Source organism: Aethina tumida, chromosome 1 (genome assembly GCF_024364675.1).
Source record: "Aethina tumida isolate Nest 87 chromosome 1, icAetTumi1.1, whole genome shotgun sequence".
Lineage (NCBI taxonomy): Eukaryota > Metazoa > Arthropoda > Insecta > Coleoptera > Nitidulidae > Aethina > Aethina tumida.
In genome coordinates, this window is record NC_065435.1 from 79,217,350 (window position 1) to 79,236,979 (window position 19,630).

General features: G+C 35.2%; 2 protein-coding genes across 4 annotated transcripts in view; one reads left to right on the forward strand and one right to left on the reverse strand.

Annotated features, from left to right (window-relative positions):
- Positions 1-9,022, forward strand: part of LOC109593955 (cytochrome b5 reductase 4) — a 37,937-nt gene extending 28,915 nt beyond the window's left edge. For both annotated transcript variants that reach the window (XM_020009097.2, XM_020009105.2), the window contains exons 2-7: positions 5,833-5,948; positions 6,006-6,167; positions 6,632-7,340; positions 7,684-7,984; positions 8,040-8,129; positions 8,188-9,022. In XM_020009097.2, coding sequence (XP_019864656.1) covers positions 5,833-5,948; positions 6,006-6,167; positions 6,632-7,340; positions 7,684-7,984; positions 8,040-8,129; positions 8,188-8,422 — 1,613 coding nt within the window. In that variant the 3' untranslated portion in view covers positions 8,423-9,022. The remainder of the gene's footprint in view (positions 1-5,832; positions 5,949-6,005; positions 6,168-6,631; positions 7,341-7,683; positions 7,985-8,039; positions 8,130-8,187) is intronic.
- Positions 9,023-11,032: 2,010 nt separating this feature from the next.
- LOC109609424 (PAN2-PAN3 deadenylation complex catalytic subunit PAN2) lies at positions 11,033-19,599 on the reverse strand. Of its 2 annotated transcripts, XM_049969058.1 has the most exons (18): positions 19,436-19,599; positions 19,202-19,357; positions 18,795-18,964; positions 18,607-18,727; positions 18,348-18,544; positions 18,069-18,289; positions 17,738-18,008; positions 17,467-17,563; positions 16,646-16,879; positions 16,180-16,582; positions 16,018-16,127; positions 15,310-15,855; positions 13,303-13,686; positions 13,129-13,173; positions 12,549-12,772; positions 12,273-12,494; positions 12,092-12,201; positions 11,033-12,033 (listed from the first exon to the last, which is right to left on the reverse strand). In XM_049969058.1, the coding sequence occupies exons 1-18, from the start codon at positions 19,454-19,456 to the stop codon at positions 11,867-11,869; spliced, it is 3,699 nt and encodes a 1,232-aa protein (XP_049825015.1). In that variant the 5' UTR covers positions 19,457-19,599; the 3' UTR covers positions 11,033-11,866. The 2 variants fall into 2 exon arrangements, with proteins under 2 accessions (XP_049825015.1, XP_049825022.1); XM_049969065.1 differs by lacking the exon at positions 13,129-13,173.
- Positions 19,600-19,630: the final 31 nt, after the last annotated feature.

Below are 19,630 nucleotides of genomic sequence, written 5' to 3' on the forward strand. Positions count from 1 at the left end.
TTCGGCAAATGGACGCATATGATTCTACACAATGTCACGAAAATCAAAATGATCCATTATCCCGTCTAACTTAACCAGTGGGCTCATGCCAAACCCAGAACAACATCCCCAAACATAAGGCCTCCTCCACCATACTTCACAGTGGGTCTAGTGTACATGGGATTATATATTTAATTAATTGCTCTTCTCACATATGAAATGCTATTAGATTTGAATAATTGGAGCCGACTTTCATCGAAAAACAAAATTCTTTTCTATTGCCCATCAGTCCAGTTGAAGAGCTTCTTTGCTGGTTTTCTACCATAGAGACCAGCTCCTTTTAGTCTTCGTTTTATGGTACTCACCAATACATGCACCAATCGTTTATGTTTTGATTAATGCGGGATGCGCTGATAAAAGTGTGCGAACAACAAGTGTTTTTGTTTTCCTGTCCACAGCTCTGTTAGTCTTGCGTTTTCTAGCACTTTTCGGAACTCCTTCCAGTGTATTCCCTCTGTTAAAATTAAAAATCGTCTTCGAAATGATCGATTTGTGTAAACTTAAATCTACTGCAATTTTACTCTGCTTTTCAGCATTCCATAACTTTTCTGCAATTTGTTGTTTAAATTGTATTGATAAATCGTCACCTCCAGGCATTTTCGCTTTAAGACACAGAAATAAATTATAAAATCAATTGTATTAAATATAGGGTTTGGTTGCTTTACTTGTGAATCCTGCCCGAAATAAAATGTTAGAGATGTATATATATATATATATATATATATATATATATATATATATATATATATATATATATTAAACAATACCCAATAAAAATTATAACTAATGAAATTAAATATGGTTAAAATTCAAATTATATAAAGTTTCTATAATTTTTCTGACATGTTTAATGGATGCTCTTTTTTATCATTTTATGTTATACAGAAATTAAAAGGCGTAATTAAAAAACTTGGGTGCACTAAATTTAATATTTATGGGAGTTTCGCAACGTGCTCCACTTTTTAATGTACGCTTCAGTATACATTATAAACTGGGAAAACTTTGGCTCTTTTCTTCTATACTTTTAATTAAGCTTATTTTAAATAGTAAATAATTTCAGGGAGCTCATTATACTAATGTGTATTTTTTAAAATTAACACATTTGGAAATCTCTTTTTTCTATTCAGTCTATCAAGGAATTATTTCGAACGGAAAGATAAATATTTAATAACGTGAAATTGAAGTAACATAAAGCAAGTCGAATTGACACAAAATTCTAGCAAATTTGCATTGGTGCAATCGATGTGGAATTTTTTAAAACCACCCATTCCCACCCGTACAACAATATTCAACACTCTCCGGATATTAATTTGCGTAAATCCTGTTAACGAAAAACGTATTTAAATCACCACACAATTTCGAACCATTTTAGTGGTTTACCTTTATTGAAATGTTTAAGCCCTTCAACGCTACAAGAGCCCCAAAGAAATCGATTCAGTCCGTCGCTGTGAATTCAGAATAGTACCACCCATTAACAGGTTAACAATAACCACAGCGAGTCGCCGCGTATTTCACTTCCGCAAGTATGTGTTATCGCCTGGCTTGAAACCTGCGTGCAAAACCGAAAACCATATTAAACCATATTCAGTAATCGATCCCGTGAAATTATTCAATCCCTAATCGTATTATAAGGTGAGAAGCGATCACCTTGTTTTGTGTTTTTGTTGCAAAGGGACAAACATTGAGGACTCACGACAACGAACATTACTTTGATTTGAGAGTGACTTTTGGTAATGGAGTCGACAATTTTTCGTAACTAGAGTATTCGATTAAATAGTTGCCTAGGGTTCAACCTGATTATATTTTATTTTGCCGATGTTTCATTTCATTGTTCAAAACAGATCCATCCGTTTATAAGCAGTTTGGTTCAGTGGTTCGCTGAAAATTAGTGAGTTTAATTTGTCAAAAAGGTTCAAAACAATTAGGTCAATTCGATCAATTCGGTTTAATTTTAGATTCTGATCTGATCTGATAATATTATATAATTTTGTTGAATGAAATTGAATTGTAAGGGTTGCGTCTTTCCCCGGCTTTGACCATTGTTTCCATATCTATAGCTATTTTGGTGTTTTTGAGCACTGGTGTCCCTATTTTATCAACCTTCAGTGCTTCTTCTTTTCTGTTGAAGTTGTTTCTGTATTTATGGATTTCAATTGCTTCCTTAATCATTCTCTTGTGATATCTAATTGTCGAGGCAAGTAATTTTGTGTAATCTTGGAATTTTATCTAATGATTTCCATCTAACAATGCATGTTCAGCAGACTTGTCTGATTGTCCTAGGATGCAGTTTCGTTTGTGTTTCCCACAAGAGCATGGTATGCCGTATATCCCAGAAGCTGTTTGATGGTCTCTAATATCTTTGACAGATCTGAGGCTGTGTTGAATCTGCCTTGTTGGTATAAAAACAGTATGGATGTTATGTTGTAATAAGATTTTTCTAATTCTATCGGTGACCTTACATATATATATATATATATATATATATGGGAAAAAAACTTTACCAATCGTGGGCTCACTAGGTGAATCATTATTATTAGTATGAGCTCTCATTGTACGTCTTATTTCAGAGCGTTTGTATCCGTTGGCTAGTAGTGTTTTTTCCAAGTGTTCTTGTTCTTCAGCGAGGTGGTGTGTGGCACATATCCTTTTGGCTCGTTCGGTTAGTGTTTTGATGACCCCTTATTTTTGACTAAGATGATGGTTAGATAGCTTATGATACCGATCGGTGTGTGTAGGTTTTCGGTATACTGTGTGATCTAAATGTTCACTCACTCTTTTTACTAAGACATCCAAAAAAAGTATTTGGTTCACCTTTTCCAATTCCATTGTGAATCTGATATTGTTAAATTATTTCCATATCACGAAAGTATCATCCACCGATACCAAACAGAAGTTTTGTGTTTGGAAGTCTCAATTGCTTTTTGTTCAAACTTTTCCATAAAGAAATTGGCGATCACTGGACTAAGAGGACTACTCATTGCTAATCCTTCAGAACAAAATTTTTAGAACATCAATTGTCTAATATTGATATTTTGTTTCAATAAGTTTGTAGCATAACATGTTAATACACACACACAACATTCGATTGCGCTTAAAAATTAAAATATTTAAGATGAATATTTTCAAAGTAATTTTGTATTTATTATTAACGTTATTTTAGTATTTAAACAAATAAAACTTCGTTTACTCATCAAATTTTTTTCTAGTGCACGTTCTTTTAACCTTGTTTTATTATTGATGGATAATTTAAATGTAATGAGAATGTACTTTGTAATAGTAAACGTAATTAGCGTCTTCGATGCTATTTACATAACGAATTGATTTTCCCATTGTCACTTGACATGAAAATAAGCGAACACACTAAACCAACCGTCAATTACGTCCTTTAATGGATACGTTATCCTTTAAGGCTCTCAGGATTAACGCGTCTTTATAAATAGGTGTCGGGATATCTATAACTTAATTTGTTTATATTATGAGGTTCTGCACGATTTTTAGAGACATTTATTTAATAAAAGCCCTCAGAAAATATCTATTTGTACTGTTATGCAGAATATGTTGAAAAAGAAAAAATATTTATTGAATATTTAATAAAAAATTTTAGTTTAAATAAAGACAAAGGATTCAATTTTATGTCGTCCTTATGAATATATAATTCTTTTTTGCCCTAAAGTGAATAATTCTCTCCTCGTTGTCTTTTATCTTTCGGTTTTTCTTTGCTCTTTAATCTCGTACCGAAAACATATTTTTAAATTTTAGGTTTAGTGTAAAAAATGAGCTAGATGTTGTAATTTATTATATATTTAATGGTCTGACATGTTCTAACCAAAAATATTTTCATATGTCGATGATTTATTGCTCTAGTCCGTTGTTTGTTGTGTTCTCGGGCAAAACACTACACGGAATGGAACTTGATGTCCACTTTTTGTTAATTTTTATCAATATCTGCCATTACAGTGTGCAATTTAAGGAGTGCTTGCAATGTTTTCTGCAGACATGTAAATAAATATTGGTGGGCTGTTGCGAGGGGTGTTTGAGGGAGAATGGCACGATATTTTCGTTTGATGTGTAAGTGCGACTCTCAAATAAAATTACTAACACTCGACGAATCAAAAGCGGTGAAACGCCTCATAATGTGGAATAAGGTCGGGTCCCTCGACTTTTGGATTGCTTCGTAAAAATACCTTGCGAAATTGCCTACTTCGAACATGTTCGTGTCAGAGGGTTTGTGGGTTTTTTGTTCATCACTTCCATTATCTGTCTTCGACGTCTCACATCTCCCCTTTTATTTGTTTTAAATTATTATTATAATTCGAAGAAAATGGAGGAAGGAGATCCATAAAAAATCTATGCCGTAACGTCATAAGGCAAAAATAAAAATAGTGAAATAGTGTGATGGCAACTGAAGAGTTCCTTGGGTATTATTTTTATTCTTATTTCTCCGTTTCTCCGACTAATTGAGATTTATTTATATCTAAAAAAATGAAAGAAGACTAACGAACTTCCTTCAAATAAAACGGATAACGAGAACAGCACATTAAATTGTTTTATATTTCATTTTGAAACAGTCCATATTTTTATCCATGTATCTACTACTAATTTACTTAACGTTGGAGAAGTTAAGTTAGTACTGATAATTTCTTTAATCAAATTCCTATCAGGACTTTCTCTCATCTTGAGTTCGATTCTATCAAGATCAAATAAGGATTTTATTAAAAAGTTACCGTCAACTCGGATTTCGGAACGCAACTAAACTAATTAGGCGGTTCAAATCACATCGGATCGATTTTCATTCGATTAGTTGCCAATTTATGATATTAAATTCCTGCTTATATCACAGTATTTGTAGTCGGGGCAAATAAATTAATTTTATACACATTGATTAGTTAATTATTTTCAAATATGTGATTACTAAAAATTAAATACATTGAAAATTGTTCGTTACATGACATCAATTACAGTGTGACCCAGTTTGAGACATCTGTGCTGCTAGTTCATTAATTCCATATTTTTAAAGACAAATCAATGATAGTTTGTGTCGATAGGAAAACGTCACGTCTCGCTGTTGTAACGACCAAATAATGTCTCAATTAGTTAACAACAAAAAGTGGAAGGTAGATCTGAAAAAAATCTTGTGCAGTTGTCGCCCCAATTGCTACACAGTTGTTATTTGATGTGTTCTGGTAGCTTTGTTATTTTTATCACTTAATCTGGCACCAAGAAAACGCTCACATTTTATCTGAACACAGTTATTTCAATAAAATTCTCTCAACTCCGGCTGATGTCTCATTGGGTTAACTAAAGCAAGATTATCCATAAAGGTTTACAAAATAATTAGTATATTACTGGCCGGTTTAATGGATTAAACCTCGACCTAACCCAACGTCAAGTTACATTGTCACTTGTTACTAATAGTCATCCGCAAACATAATCCCGCACAGTTTCCGAACCAGAACTTTGCAATCATAAAGTGACTGTTAATTGAATAGGCAGTTCCATAATGAAAAACAGATCGATGTGACTTTGTGAGGTGGATTTTAGACGACGTTCCGGTCAGACGTTACTTAATTAGTTTAGTTAACTTTCTAAACTTTTTAATACGGTTTTGTTACTTGTTGTTCGAAAAACTTCAAAGTGTTGTCAGTGATAAACAAGATGAACGCTCCAGCTAATTGTTTGCAAAATTCCAACATGTTACGTCCGATTCCCAGTCCACAAATTCCATTTATATCTACCGCCATATTGTGTTCTCTGATCTCAGTATATATCAAACTAAACTCTCTCGTTTTTCAGGAAATCCGAGAAACAAATGCGCCTTACAGCCCGGCCACTCGCTTATGGACTGGATCCGACTCGGTAATTCCGGAAAGGACCTCACCGGAGTCGGTGCTAAAGCAGGACGACTTTCGGTCAGTCTCGCTGAACTTTCGTGAATAATATTTATGTATTGGTGTGGTTGTTTGCAGGTGACCTCTAAAGAACTGGCCACACACGATAAGGAAACGGATTGTTGGATAGCTATAAGAGGAAGAGTGTTCAATGTTACGGCTTATTTACCATTTCATCCAGGTGGGGTGGAGGAGTTGATGAAGGGGGCTGGGAAAGATGCAACCACTCTATTTGATCAGGTACATAATATTTTTCTAAAATGACTTGGTAAATGTTAAAAGGTCAATTACGTATTTGCACGTTGTTCAGTGACTGAAATAGAACGACTTTCTTCATAATACGAATGAAACCACTGTTGTTTTTCATTTAATTAACTCGACTTTTGATATTTTTTTGGAGTTGTATAGAACCACTAGATTTTATTAGCATTTGAAATACCTGCCGGCATTTCTCTACTAAAGTTTACTGTGAAACTAATTATTATTTGAAATAAATAAAATAAAATAGATAAAACTATTTTTAAACAGTAAAAATCAACATTTTATTTTTTTAGTGTAGCTTGATTTAATCACTTTTTTATTTCTTTTTACGTCTTCTAGTTCAGTCCTTAGTATAATCCCATTAAAATAATTAAATATCCTTGCTTTACATAACATTAAGGCGTTTGATTCCTTAATTTTTTAATAATTAAAAACATTTGCAGGTTCACCCTTGGGTAAACTATGAATCGATTCTCCAAAAATGTTACGTTGGTCGTTTGGTATCCATAGACCCCAGCATAAACAAGGAAGAACTGTTCATGGGCAAGGACAGTTTCATAGTACCAAAGTCGCCGACTACCCAAGTGAAAACACCAATAACCCCATCGAAAAGTCCAGTTGTAAATAGTCCTAGTACGATTAAATCACCGGATCCGAAGCAATACGTTGAAACTAGCGTGCAAACGCCCGAAGATGAGTCTTTGCCTTTGCCTCGTTTCGATTGGATACAAAAAATGAATTCGATAACGATCGTTTTTTATACTGGAGCGTTTTCCAATCCTTACGTGGAAATAAGCCCTCCTAACCAAGACAATGAGATAAACATAAATTTGTGTTACAAAAACACGTTGTTTAATAATGAAATCCAGTTTTTGCATCCGGTAAAATTTCCATGTAAAACTAAAGTGTACTTTGAAACTGGAAAAGTGGAGATGGTGTTTATGAAAAACAACAGCGATATTTGGGAAAATTATGGGTTGTTACGTCAAAAAAGCACACAAATTATACAGGGAAGTTTAAGAACAAATTTCGTGTTAGTCGACAAGAAACAAGTCAACCACAATACGTATCTGTTGAAGCTGGAACGTGCGGATAAATACAGATGTGTCGTACCGATTGGAAAGCACGTCAGAGTGTTTGCTCTAATCCAAGGTAATTGTTTTTATGAAATGCTCATATAATATATATTTCCCAGTAGTAGAGTAATCCGTTTTAATTTGCATATAAATTGAATTGAAAACATTTTTGACGGACTAGTGGTGTCCTAGTTAAAAACTGGATTAAAATAACAAGTTAATTGGAAGTAAATTCGCCGGTCGGAGCGAGGGTCCGTCCATTTGTCTACTAATACACTGTAACATGTATGTTTTCAAATGAAAATTGTTTTGGTTATGTTAATGCAACATCAATCTCATTATTCAACTTCTGCTTACAAAGCTAAAAATTGGTTTGATTAAACAATGAATTGTTAGTTCATAATGAAATGTGATTTCAGGATCTGAAATTTCAAGAAGTTATACAGCAGTACCTGATTCATTGTTCAATAATTTTGGCCCGAAAAACGAGAGTACTGATTCAGTTTGTTTAATGATAAAGAAATACCCAGATGGAAGCATCAGTCCATACGTAACGAGTTTAGAAAAGAACGAAGTCGTTTGTTGTAGTCACCCAATTGGTAGTTTTGATTTACAAAAACTCGAAAAGTTGGATAAATTCATACTTTTGGCTGCAGGAACTGGGATTACACCTATGTTGGGGTTGATTACTTTCCTTCTTGAAAGGAGAATCAAAAAATGGTACATTAGTATATAAGTTTTTATTAGCTTTAGCTAATAATTGTTTTGTTTGTAGCCAATCAATTGTGCTGTTGTTTTTCAATAGGACAGAAGAAGATATTCCTTTTAAATCACAATTAGATGAATTGGCTAAAATTGATTCCAGGTAATAAATCACTATTTAAAAATTTAGTAAGATTAATATACATTTTATTATGTTTTAGATTGAGCCTCGAACATGTTTTATCAGAAGCAAAGGAAAATTGGCATGGTCTTCGTGGCAGAATCACAAAAGACCTCTTAACGACTTCAATATCGAAAGAATTGGAAGGAACCATCTATACGAAAAAGGATTTATTTTCGTGCATTTGTGGACCAAATGCGTTCGTGGACGTTTCCGATAGTTATTTGAAAGAGTTAGGGTTTTTGAATGATCAAATCCATTGTTTTCAGGGATAGCGTTACACTCAGGGTACTCCGGTCCCTGCTTGTTTCTCGTTGCCTGCTAGAAATGTGACCGAGTTTGTTTATGATATTTTTGATTTGATAGGCGAGAAAAGTATCTACTGATAAAATATCTGTTGATTGTTTGTTTATAGTAGTATTTTCGCGGGTTTCGAACTTTTGTGATATGTAAAAAACTTGTTGGTAATTTTCGCAATAAATTTTTTATTCAAATAAAATTTTTTATGTGCGATACGGGTATACAATTATGTAAGTTTAAGTTGTTGCGATGGAATTTGACTGCACTTTTTAAAATAGAATGTTCTGATTTTATTGAATCAAATACACAAGCACAAATAGACATTCACGGCTACTTAGGAATATTCTTCTTGTGATAAACAGAACAATTTTCAAAACGTTCGTAGCCTTTTTAATTGTTATATTTAGTACTTATTAATATTTGTCAATCTTATTCTAGACATTAGAGAATTATTTGTGTTGCAGCAAGTTTTTATTATGCAACGTTTTGAAAGACATTTTTGTAATAGACTGCGTATTAAATACAAATTATTATTATATATAGACTCAACATATGAAATAAATTGCAATATATTTTGAAAATGTTGTTTTAATGTTTTATTGTTAACACGTTCTGTTCCTCGATCGACTGAAAATTATCTTAAATTTCAGATGCATGTGCATGTAATGCAAAATGTACATATTTGTAAAAGTTACCTAGTTGGACTAGCAAAAGGTGGAAACTTTACCATTACTCTTCGTCAAATACCGGTAGGGAATATTATTATCAATACTGAGGCGGCCCTTAGAACTGTACCAGAAAATGTAGCCCAAGAAATCCGCATGGAAACGTATAACATTCTAATGAAAGGCACGCCACCGACAAACAATCGTACAAGTATGGAGTGCCGAGCGGTCAGAACTCTGAACATGGATAAAACTATCATAGTTCTCCGAGGAGATAAAGGAAATGCAACAGATATAATGAAATTCAAGGATTACAAAAACAAGATGGAAGAACTACTGGACCCGACAAGCTATCGAGAACTGGCTAAAGATCCAACATAGAGAAAGCTAAGAAACACCAATCTCGTGGATCACCAAGATATAACTTAGCTAGGTATCTTACCAGATTGCTCCAACCTCATGTTGGTAACCTCAACCTTTATCAAAGATTCCATTCATTTTGTTGAGATATTGAAAGGATTACATCTTGATGTACAAGATAGACTGGTTAGTTTCGATGTAGTGTACACTTTTCACTAAAGTTCCTGTCAATGATTCCTTAAACATGATATCAGAAATAATCCTTCCACATATAGTGGATATTTTCCGTACGTGCCTGACTGAAAGCTATTTCGTTTGGAACAACAAATTCTATGAGCAAACTGAAGTATTAGCAAGTTTGAACAAAAAGCGATTGAGATTTCCAAACACAAACCTTCTGTTTGGTATCGTTACATGGATGATACTTTCATGATATGGAAATATGGATAAGAAAAACTAGATCAGTTTCTACAACATCTAAATTTTCAACATAACAATATCAAATTCACAATGGAATTGGAAAAGAAGAACCAATTTTGAATATCTTAGTAAAAAGAGTGGGTGAACATTTAGACCATACAATGTATCAAAAACCTATACACACCGATCGGTATCTACACAAATTATCTAACCATCTTCCTATTCAAAAACAAATGGTCATCAAAACATTAACCGAACGAGCCAAAAGGATATGGCCACACACCACCTTGCTGAAGTACAAGAACACTTTGAAAAAACACTACAGATCAACGGTCTGCTGTAGCTGAACACGCACTGTTAAATAGAAATGACAAGTTAAAATTCCAAGATACATAATTGCTTGCCTCGACAATCATATTGATATCAAAAGAGAATGATTAGGGAAGCAATTGAAATCCATAAACACGGAAACAACTTCAACAGAAAAGAAAAAGCATTGAAGCTGGATAAAATATGGACACCACTACCCAAAAATAACAAAATCGCTAAACAGATAAGAAGGGCCAACGAACAGAACGAAGTTTCTAGGTCAATTGTCTAAGTGTTATTCAGTTATTAATCAGACGTCAAAGTGAGACGAACCAAATCAGACCTTTGGAGATGCTAGCCATCGTGCTAGCGAAACATTAGGAAATAATTCCAACAAACCTGAACAACTATAGATATGGAAACAATGGTCACTAAAGCCATAACCTTTACATTGGTTGTAAACTGTTAGAACATTTCTAATTAAAAATAAATTAGTTTTTCAGAGTGATGGTACATCATACATATTAGTACTCCCCTAATTCAGATAGAGTACTAATATTGATATTTCTTATCTAACGCCAACGAATATTTATTATTTATCACATTCTTTATTTTTATATTTGTTTGATTGAGAGTTGAACAAATGGTAGCAGACTGGTTTTCTGAAAAAATGTTCAATTTTATATTATCATATTCAAATCCCAAATTAATTTAGTTTGTTAGTCTTAACTTACACAATATTCTAACAGTTCTAGTTTATTAATCTTGAGTGTTGCACGTCATAAAATTGTACTGAATGTATAAAACAGTGGGATAAAATAAAACACAAAGTTATTGTCGATTTTTGTATAAAATTTACTTCAGACAAAAATAATTTATAATTTAAATGTACACCTCTTGTCTCAGAATTTTTGAATTCGGATGAAAGTGATAAATAAAAGTTGCCGAAGAAATGCTAAAAAAAAATAAATGCAGCTTTACATAAACTTGAAACATAACATTCTGACAACTCTTCGCGTTTTTGTAATTGCAAAAATAGTGTTGGATCCGGCTTAATTATCTTGTTAAAATCACATCTGCTTTTTGTACAACTCTTGACAAAACAAGTTACATATTCATTAGCACTACTAACTACACCTATTGATGTCAAAATGATTTTATTATGCGTAACGTAACGTAACGAAATGAATAATGTTCAATCATGCAAGTAAAATAATTTATTGTCTAATGAAATCATAATAATTCATATAGTTTTTTAAGTAAATGTAAACACGTAAAAATCGTTAAGTACCATAATGTGTTATATTGATTTTGATGATTTCGCGCATAAAATTATTTAATCATCAACAGGTCTAATGTGTAGCATAGCACCATTTCATGAATTTAGAATTGATTATTTTTGATAATATTACACTGTACATGAAAATAAATATAACATTCAGTGGACAAATTCAAGTTTAATTAAAACGAGTGAAAAACAAATATACAACAAATGGAATTATTAAATCAATTCTAAATCAGCGAGATCGCGCGCACTTGACATACAAAAATTTGGACAAATAAGACATTTAAAACCACTTAACTAATCATTCATCTACGGTAATCATCTAATAAATGATCCGTCAAATAAAAAACGTCGATTTTTCAAATTTTATAACTAAAAAACTAACTCTCTGGCACGCGCCAATTTAACGTTTTCCCAGCTTCATACAGCTTTCCTAGTTCTTCTCCAATTTTTCCATGGGCTTCTAGTTGTTTATACTTCTTGTAGAGTTGTAGCGCTGCTCGAGCATCTTCTATGGAATCGTGAGTCTCCGACTGAATCTTTATCCCTGTAATTTTGTTATTATTTTAAATAATTATATAAATTAAGTTCAATAAAAAGCTTGCCTAAGAAATGCCATGCTAAAAATCTGAGTGACACCATTCTGTGGTGTGGCAGATGAAACAGTAGGACAGTATCAGCCACTTGTTCAGGTGGTACCACCAAATTAATCACCCTATAATAAACAATTAGATTAAATTATCTTTTAATAATAATAATAATAATAATAATATTGACGTAATTTACCTGAAGTCATTTTTGAGACCATGTCCAACAAAAATGACTCCACTGTCCAGGAGGAACCTAAGTTTAGTGTAAGTGGACTTCAGTGTGGTGAGATGTTTGGAGCTGAAGTTGGCGTCTAAGTCGCCGGGTTTGATGCCCGAGAACTTCGTCAAATAATCTACGACTTGTTCTTGAGTCGAAATATAATCATCTATGAACGGAGTACCCTCCAAACTGCCCTGTCTGAAACATTGACATCAATAAATTGGTGTATATAAATATCTAAAATATATCTACCCTCTGATGCAAGTGATTCTTGCCACGGACATTTGAGATGGTTTGATGGTCGACATTTTGCCGTCACTACGCAACTCCGCCTCCTCCTGGTTCAACGTCACGAACTCAGCGTCCATCGCCACCAGATCACCAGCGGCGAGTAATTCGTTGTCGTGTAACGGAGTGAAGGTGATGCCTGCTGTTCCACCGCTCCTTGCTATGCAAGCATCTTCTGTAAACACCTCCTGAAAATCCACCAATGCTTTTCGTCATATGCCGTCAATTTTTAAAAAATCCTACGGAATCTACGAATCTGTTTAAAATGTAAAAAACACTCAACAATATTTTATTCAGGTTATCCACCTTTCATATGTTATGTAATTTGCAGGAAGGATAATGTTAAAACGAGAAAGGCGAGAAAACGTAAGAGCTACGTGGTTCCTGATTTCCCGTCTTCCCGTTATGACATTACATCAACTGTACAAATAACTTCTTAAATTTTATTAAAATATATTTTTACAACTATTATGTATTAATATATTTTAATAAATCATAGAAGTTTAACTTTTGAAATACTTACATCACATTAGGTTTCACATACCTTGAACGTTTTCTTATTGCGCCTCCAAAATTCATATTTCCAAAACTAGAAAATCAGCACCGTTAATATATATTTCGCAATAAAATTCGAACAACCGGTAGCTATACTACCAAAAAACGAAGTGGATACTAGTGTTTTTTATACCTTAAACAATTATCATACCTTCACACTCACCCTAGTCAGAGGCTTAAATATGTCGGTGTTGGCATCAATAATATCAGAAGTGCTATAATACAGTACGCAAGGCGTCTTCCAGTCCAAACTGAACCAAACCGCCTCCTGCATTGGTATCGGGCAAATGCTAAAATCATTGAAGAGATACCACTTATCCTTAATGGTTGATGGATCTGCATTGGAGAGATTGTTTGCAGGATTGGCAGCAGTCGCGGCATTTGCTGCCAGGGTTGATCGATTCGCCGCCGATCCTGTTAAGTACGACTCAGGTACTTTTATTAGGGCGACCAGGTTGCGTTTCTCGTTCGAAGCTTGATCGTTAATGTAACATACGACCGTCGTTAGTTCGTAGCGCCGTTTAATTCCTCCTTCAGTTTTTTCGTACTGACAACATATATACATATATATATATATATATATATATAGTTAATTGTGTAATTATTATATATTGTAACAGGTGGGCTGAAAAGTTCATAGACTGACACAAATGGCGCCACTAGTATTAAATCCTTTTGATTTTCAGTTAGCCCTAAACTTCAAAAGACACGTGCATAAATTTGACAGCTGTCGTACTATTAGTTTGTGAGTTATAGCATTTTGAGTTAAGCAACTTTTGTTAATTGAAAAAATGGATTAAAAAGAATTTCGTGTGTTAATAAAGCATTGCTTTTTGATGAAAAAATACTACTGAAGCCTTGGCTTGATAAACATTATTCGAACTTTAAACTATGCGAAAGCTCTGTTCAAAGTGGGTGCCGCGCGAGCTCACAATCGACGAAAAACAACAATGAATTGATGATTCTGAGCAGTGTTGTGGAACTGTTCAATCGTAATAGACCCGAATTTTTGCGTCGATATATGACGATGGATGAAACATGGCTCCATCATTTCACACCGAAGTCCAACCGACAGTCAGCCGAGTGGATTGAAGCCTATTTTGAGGTTAAAGACAAATCGTTCTATAAAAATGGTATCGAAATATTGTATGACAATAATATAAATATAAATCGTTGTATCGCCCTCGAAGGAAATATTATTATACTTGCTGTACTCGCGACTTCGTCCGATAGCGTGTTGAATTCGATCGTTTCCTAGACGGTGATCTCGAAATTCCAAAGATTCTTGAGCCCTTAACAATCAATGACGCGTTCTATCTAATTGTAATCGTTCATTCCTCTCAGAACTACTCTCATTCGACCTAGGCATGGACATCCGTAATCTACAATTTGTAAGACGACTTTCCCTATCTTGTTCAGATTTTGACCTTTCTCATGTTTTTAGAGAGATTTGACTTTCTTTTAGGCATAATTAAATATTAGAAAAAAAAAAACTATCTACGTTACTAACTAAATAAAATAACATATAAATAATTTATCAATTTCAATGTAAACCTGAATATTGAACGCAAATGTACTTAATTTATAATTATTTATAATTATTACTTAAAGGTAAAAAAGGAAAGTAGTAAAAATGTAACAAACTATTTTGAATTAAGATAAGATAAGAAGAACGGATCGGTGGAATTATAAAAGATACCTATCAATATAATCAAACTATCAATCAATCGTTGGTGGGAGAAGTGGTGGGAGGCGCCCGACGTGACGGCCCAGTGGTGGCATGCGCGTGAGCTGCGCGTGGTACTGGACAGTACTTGGACATTACTTTATTTTTCTAAAATAAAAGTAGCCTAAGTTACTCCTTATTACATCAGCTACCTGTCAATAAAAGTCCCGTCAAAAATCGGTCCAGCCATTTCAGAGATTAGTCGGAACAGACAGACAGAGAGACAAAAATTGTAAAAAATGTTATTTTGGTGTATGTACCGTATTTATATTCATATGCATGTAGTAAAAAATGGTTGTTTCAATATTATAAACAGACACTCCAATTTTATTTATATGTATAGATTGAATAATAAAATCAAATTCTATTAAAAAACAGATTTTTTCTATGCTAACCTACGAACTTTTCAACCCAACTGTTACATAAATGCAAGCGGCGACTTACGTTTTTTTCTTTGTTATCGCCCAGTTTCCTGACTTTAAGTTCATCGTTGCGCAGGGCCAACTCTATTGAATGCGGCAACCAGTTATTACTACAATAAGGATTGTTGAGGGGTGCGGATGGTGGCGCGTTGTCGAAACTGTGCCTGAATCGACAGCCCGGCCTCGTGCAGTTGTCTCCGTAACGACAGGGCTTGGACGATGTCGTGGGTGTCGGAACTGCTGGTTGCGGTGGCCCCGTAGGTGTTGCCGCCCGTATCGGCTCTAGTGTCGACATCTTTGCCACCACCTTATCCATTTGTGTTTGCCAGAATTGCTTGTGCTGTGGATTGTGCAACCCTGTATTGATTGCCAACAATTTGGGTAACGACTGGATGATCCTCGTTTGTAGAGTGGGTGCGAACTTAGAGCAGGTGTCGCACCACGCGGGTGTAGTTTGTTGGGGACACAAAGAACGAGCCAGAATGTCGCAGAAACTCCACTCTTCTCTATCAGGCTCGCTGGTTGGGTAGACCAAATTGCAGGCTAACAACACCGACTCCTTCCTCACCTAAAACCAACACGTCAGTTCGATCACTCGCAATCCATAGAGAAGAGGACAAAGGCGAGATAAAGTGTAAAGAGTTTAGCTTACCAATGACTCGAGTGCAAACGGCCATTTAAAGTTAAGTGTGAATTAGAAGGAGGATTGATTTCTACAATGATTACTTACCTCACAACCGCATTTAAGACAGGTGTTTTTTTGCAATTGTTTCGTGCCGAACAGTTGACTAATCTCGGACACTTCTTCTTGTTGTTCGTCCTCAATTACCTCACTGTTAGCTATAACACAACAAAAAAATACAGGCCCGACGACAGAGAGAAAAATACTTACATGATGTGCTAGTTTTCTTTCTATCATTGGAAATGCTGGGAAAATCTGTTTCCTTATACACAAACGTCTTTTTCGAGTTTTGCTTCTCCTCGTTCCTCTTCCTCGATTCGACCAACTCGACATGCATCTGGTGCAACATAAATCGATTCCAGCTCTGTATCAAAGCGCTCAGATCTGTTTTGACTTTAACTCCCGGATGCAGATCGCTTAGTATCAAACCGAGGGCCGACGCCTCAGGAACGGTCCTAAACGCTCGAAGGAAATTGCCAGGTTGACAAGGCTGATTTTGGCTGGCGGTTGACAGCATGTGGAACAGAAAACCCAACTCGCACGACAAACAAAACTCTTTATTGCACAGGTGTGATAGCAAAGCCGCCCGCAACGGCTCCGTATAGTACAAAACCTACAAATTATCATAAGAAAATGTATAATAAAAAAAAAACTAAAAATAAACGTGAATACGTGCCTGGATCATGGAGTTGCAGTAGGCGTTGGGCAGAGTGGCTTCGAGTCCGGTTAGGCCCGTTTTGTTGTAGAGATCAAATTGGAAATCATCGCTGCCGAGTTTGTTGTATTTAACGTCTACTTTCCGGTACCTCTTGGGTATGGCGATGAACGTGCCGTCGTCTTCGTGGTGTTTCGGGCTCTTGTTGATGTGCGTGTGGTTACTGTAGCCGTTCATCCCAAAATCGTACATCACCTGAAAATTATAAATATATGTATATATGTGTTAATGCTTTTGTATGCAAACTTTATGTTTAAATGAGTGAAACAAAATTAGTTGATTGATCACCACTGATTTATTGTTATTTCAGTTTTAATAAAACTTACCTTGGGTTATTTTAACATCATAATTACATGATGAAATCTTAAAATAAGATTTTAACAAGGAGTACTAATAATAATAATAAGTAATATTTTGTAGTAGTAGTAGTAGTAGTAGAGTAGTACAATTATACGACATTAATAACGAGCGTCTAAATCGGACAAAGGAAGACAAATTGGAAAATTAGTAGAATACTAACTCGAAAATAATGTTTATTCTAGATAATATCTTACATATCAATATCACAATATAAATTACGAGAAAATGTTACGTTCAAATAAATACTAATTTCTAAAATGTCGAATGTTCATAATGTTCATGTTCAATCATAAAACATATTGATTATTAAATCAATTAACACTATTTCAATTGAAATAAAGTAAGCGCAAGCAAACCAAAACCGCTTATAAACTAAGGCTTTGAAACCCATAAAACAAGGTAGAAAACTTGTGCATTCTCACTTGGTTTCTCCGTGATGTTTTCGGGTTAGGCGCGTAACCGATCGGCCCCTGCATCTTCATCGAGCGCACTATCTCCGCATCGATTCCTTGGGGCTTTCTGTGACAAAAATCAACATAAAAATGCATAAAATATACAAAAAGTATTCGTAGTAAGTAATGTCTATTAGGATAAATGACAATGTCATATGATCGGAACACAAAAATTAATCTCGTCATTAACTGTCAAAATGATTTATGTGAACAAAAAAACGTGCGAAACTTAACAATTTACCTGTAAGCATTCTGCATGAATTCAGGAGGCCAATCGCTGGCTAGGGGAATGTCAGGCACGATCGGCATCGGAATGACAGACAATGGGGTTGAATAATCGTCGATGGTGAAGCTGTGATACTGTTCAACTGGATCAGCGTGTTCGGTCAGTCGAGAGTAGGAGTTAAAGATCGGCTCTTCCGTCGTGCCGAACAAGTGAATGTGACCGGAATTATCGCCGAACGCGATCGCTTGACTAGTCGAGCTAATGTCGAAAGCTAGACACATTGCACCTACTCGAAAAACAATTACGACAGTTTAAGGTGCACGTTAACCGCATTAAATCGCATTACCTGGATTCTCCATTTGAAGTAGACACAGTTTCGGTTCGGCGAGCGCGATCGTGTCCAGCAGTTGGACCTGCCCAAGCGCCGAAACAACCGCCAGCCGAGACGAAATCGATGGTATGAATCTCAGGTACATTGGATCCAGAACGGTCTGCATGGGAGAAACGGCGCGTAACATACGCAGGTCGTACACCATCAGAAATCTGTCCACGGCCAAGTTTCCATGTCTGCAATTCGATAACGGTTCAGCGTTAATTGTGGCCGATGCAAACCTGATTTTAGGACCTGTTACTAAAGCCGCATGTGATCAGCAAATTGCCCTGGACGTCGAAGTCGCTCAGACTGCCACTGTGCGTTTCCAATGTGTGTTCCACTTTCAGATTGTTGGGATCGCGCAGATCAATCCGGCCCAGCGGATTGCCGGCGCACACGAACCTACTATGGGGCCTCAGCATCACGCAACCCGCATCTCCAACATCCACCTAACCAAACATAGCATATTGTACAAGTTATTTGCCCAAGAAAAGAAATTGTAATCACTCACCGACATGGTTTCCTTGCACAAATTAAGATTGAAATCGATGAGTTTATCCTGGTGTCCCCCCATTAAGAGCCTGGTTGGTGACATTTGTAACATGCACTGCATCTCTTGCATCTGAGTGGACCTAAACAACAATTGCACTTATTTGTTGTAATTTCAAAAAATAATTTCAATTTACAATATCAACATACATATGAGTGTACACCGGAATTCCTCTTCGTATTTGACATCTTAACGTACTTGCCGTTAGTGCAAGGATACCTTCATCAAAGGTCACAATTTGTCTAATCTCTTCAGTTGCATGCACCTGGAAGGATGTATACTTTTGCATGGCACCTGTGTAATACGAAGTAACATGACCCTGTAATAAAACAATATTGCATTAATTGTTTTTAATATGGTTGGGTTGTTACATAAGGACTTGCTAGTTACTGATAAGGAATTGTTATGCTCTACTAAGTTGTTTACAAACACAGTTACATAAACACTTAAAAAAATTCCTTTTTTCCACCTTTATAAACACCTTAGTTGGCAAATCCTTTTACATATTAAACAAAATTTATGGCACCATGCTTGAATTTAGAATAGAATTTCTTACGCCTTGATTGCCCATCCATAACAGTTCTTCATGTTTGTCAAAAGTAACAGAGGAGACCCCAAACCGGTCTCCACCATCAGCTAAGACACATTGAGTTTGGATATATTCAGATTCGAGTCCAACTAGTTGATTTTCGGGTTGGGCTACGACGGCCAGCTTAAAAATAATTCGTTTAAATAACGAGTATAGAGTTTATTGTGTATTAAACTTAACCTATAATTAAATTTTACTTACGCCGGATTGGTCGAAATACATGTTTTGTCAATAGAATACGGCTTATTTTAGCTCATGGAAAAATATGCATATTTGTTTGTGGCCTAACAGTAGTTTTGTACTTAATTAATGTTATCACATTTCAAACTTGGTTAGAGAGTGAATTTGACAGCTGTCAGCGTTATCGAAACTGAGGTAATGCCAACCCAAAGAACA

Coding starts and splice junctions, on each gene's coding strand:
- LOC109609424 (XM_049969058.1), bottom strand. CDS start 19,456: ATGTATTTCGACCAATCCGGC. Junction 18,290..18,347: donor ACATGCGGCTTTAGTAACAG/GTCCTAAAATCA, acceptor ATCGAATTGCAG/ACATGGAAACTTGGCCGTGG. Junction 13,687..15,309: donor GCGATAACAAAGAAAAAAAC/GTAAGTCGCCGC, acceptor ATATGTTGTCAG/TACGAAAAAACTGAAGGAGG.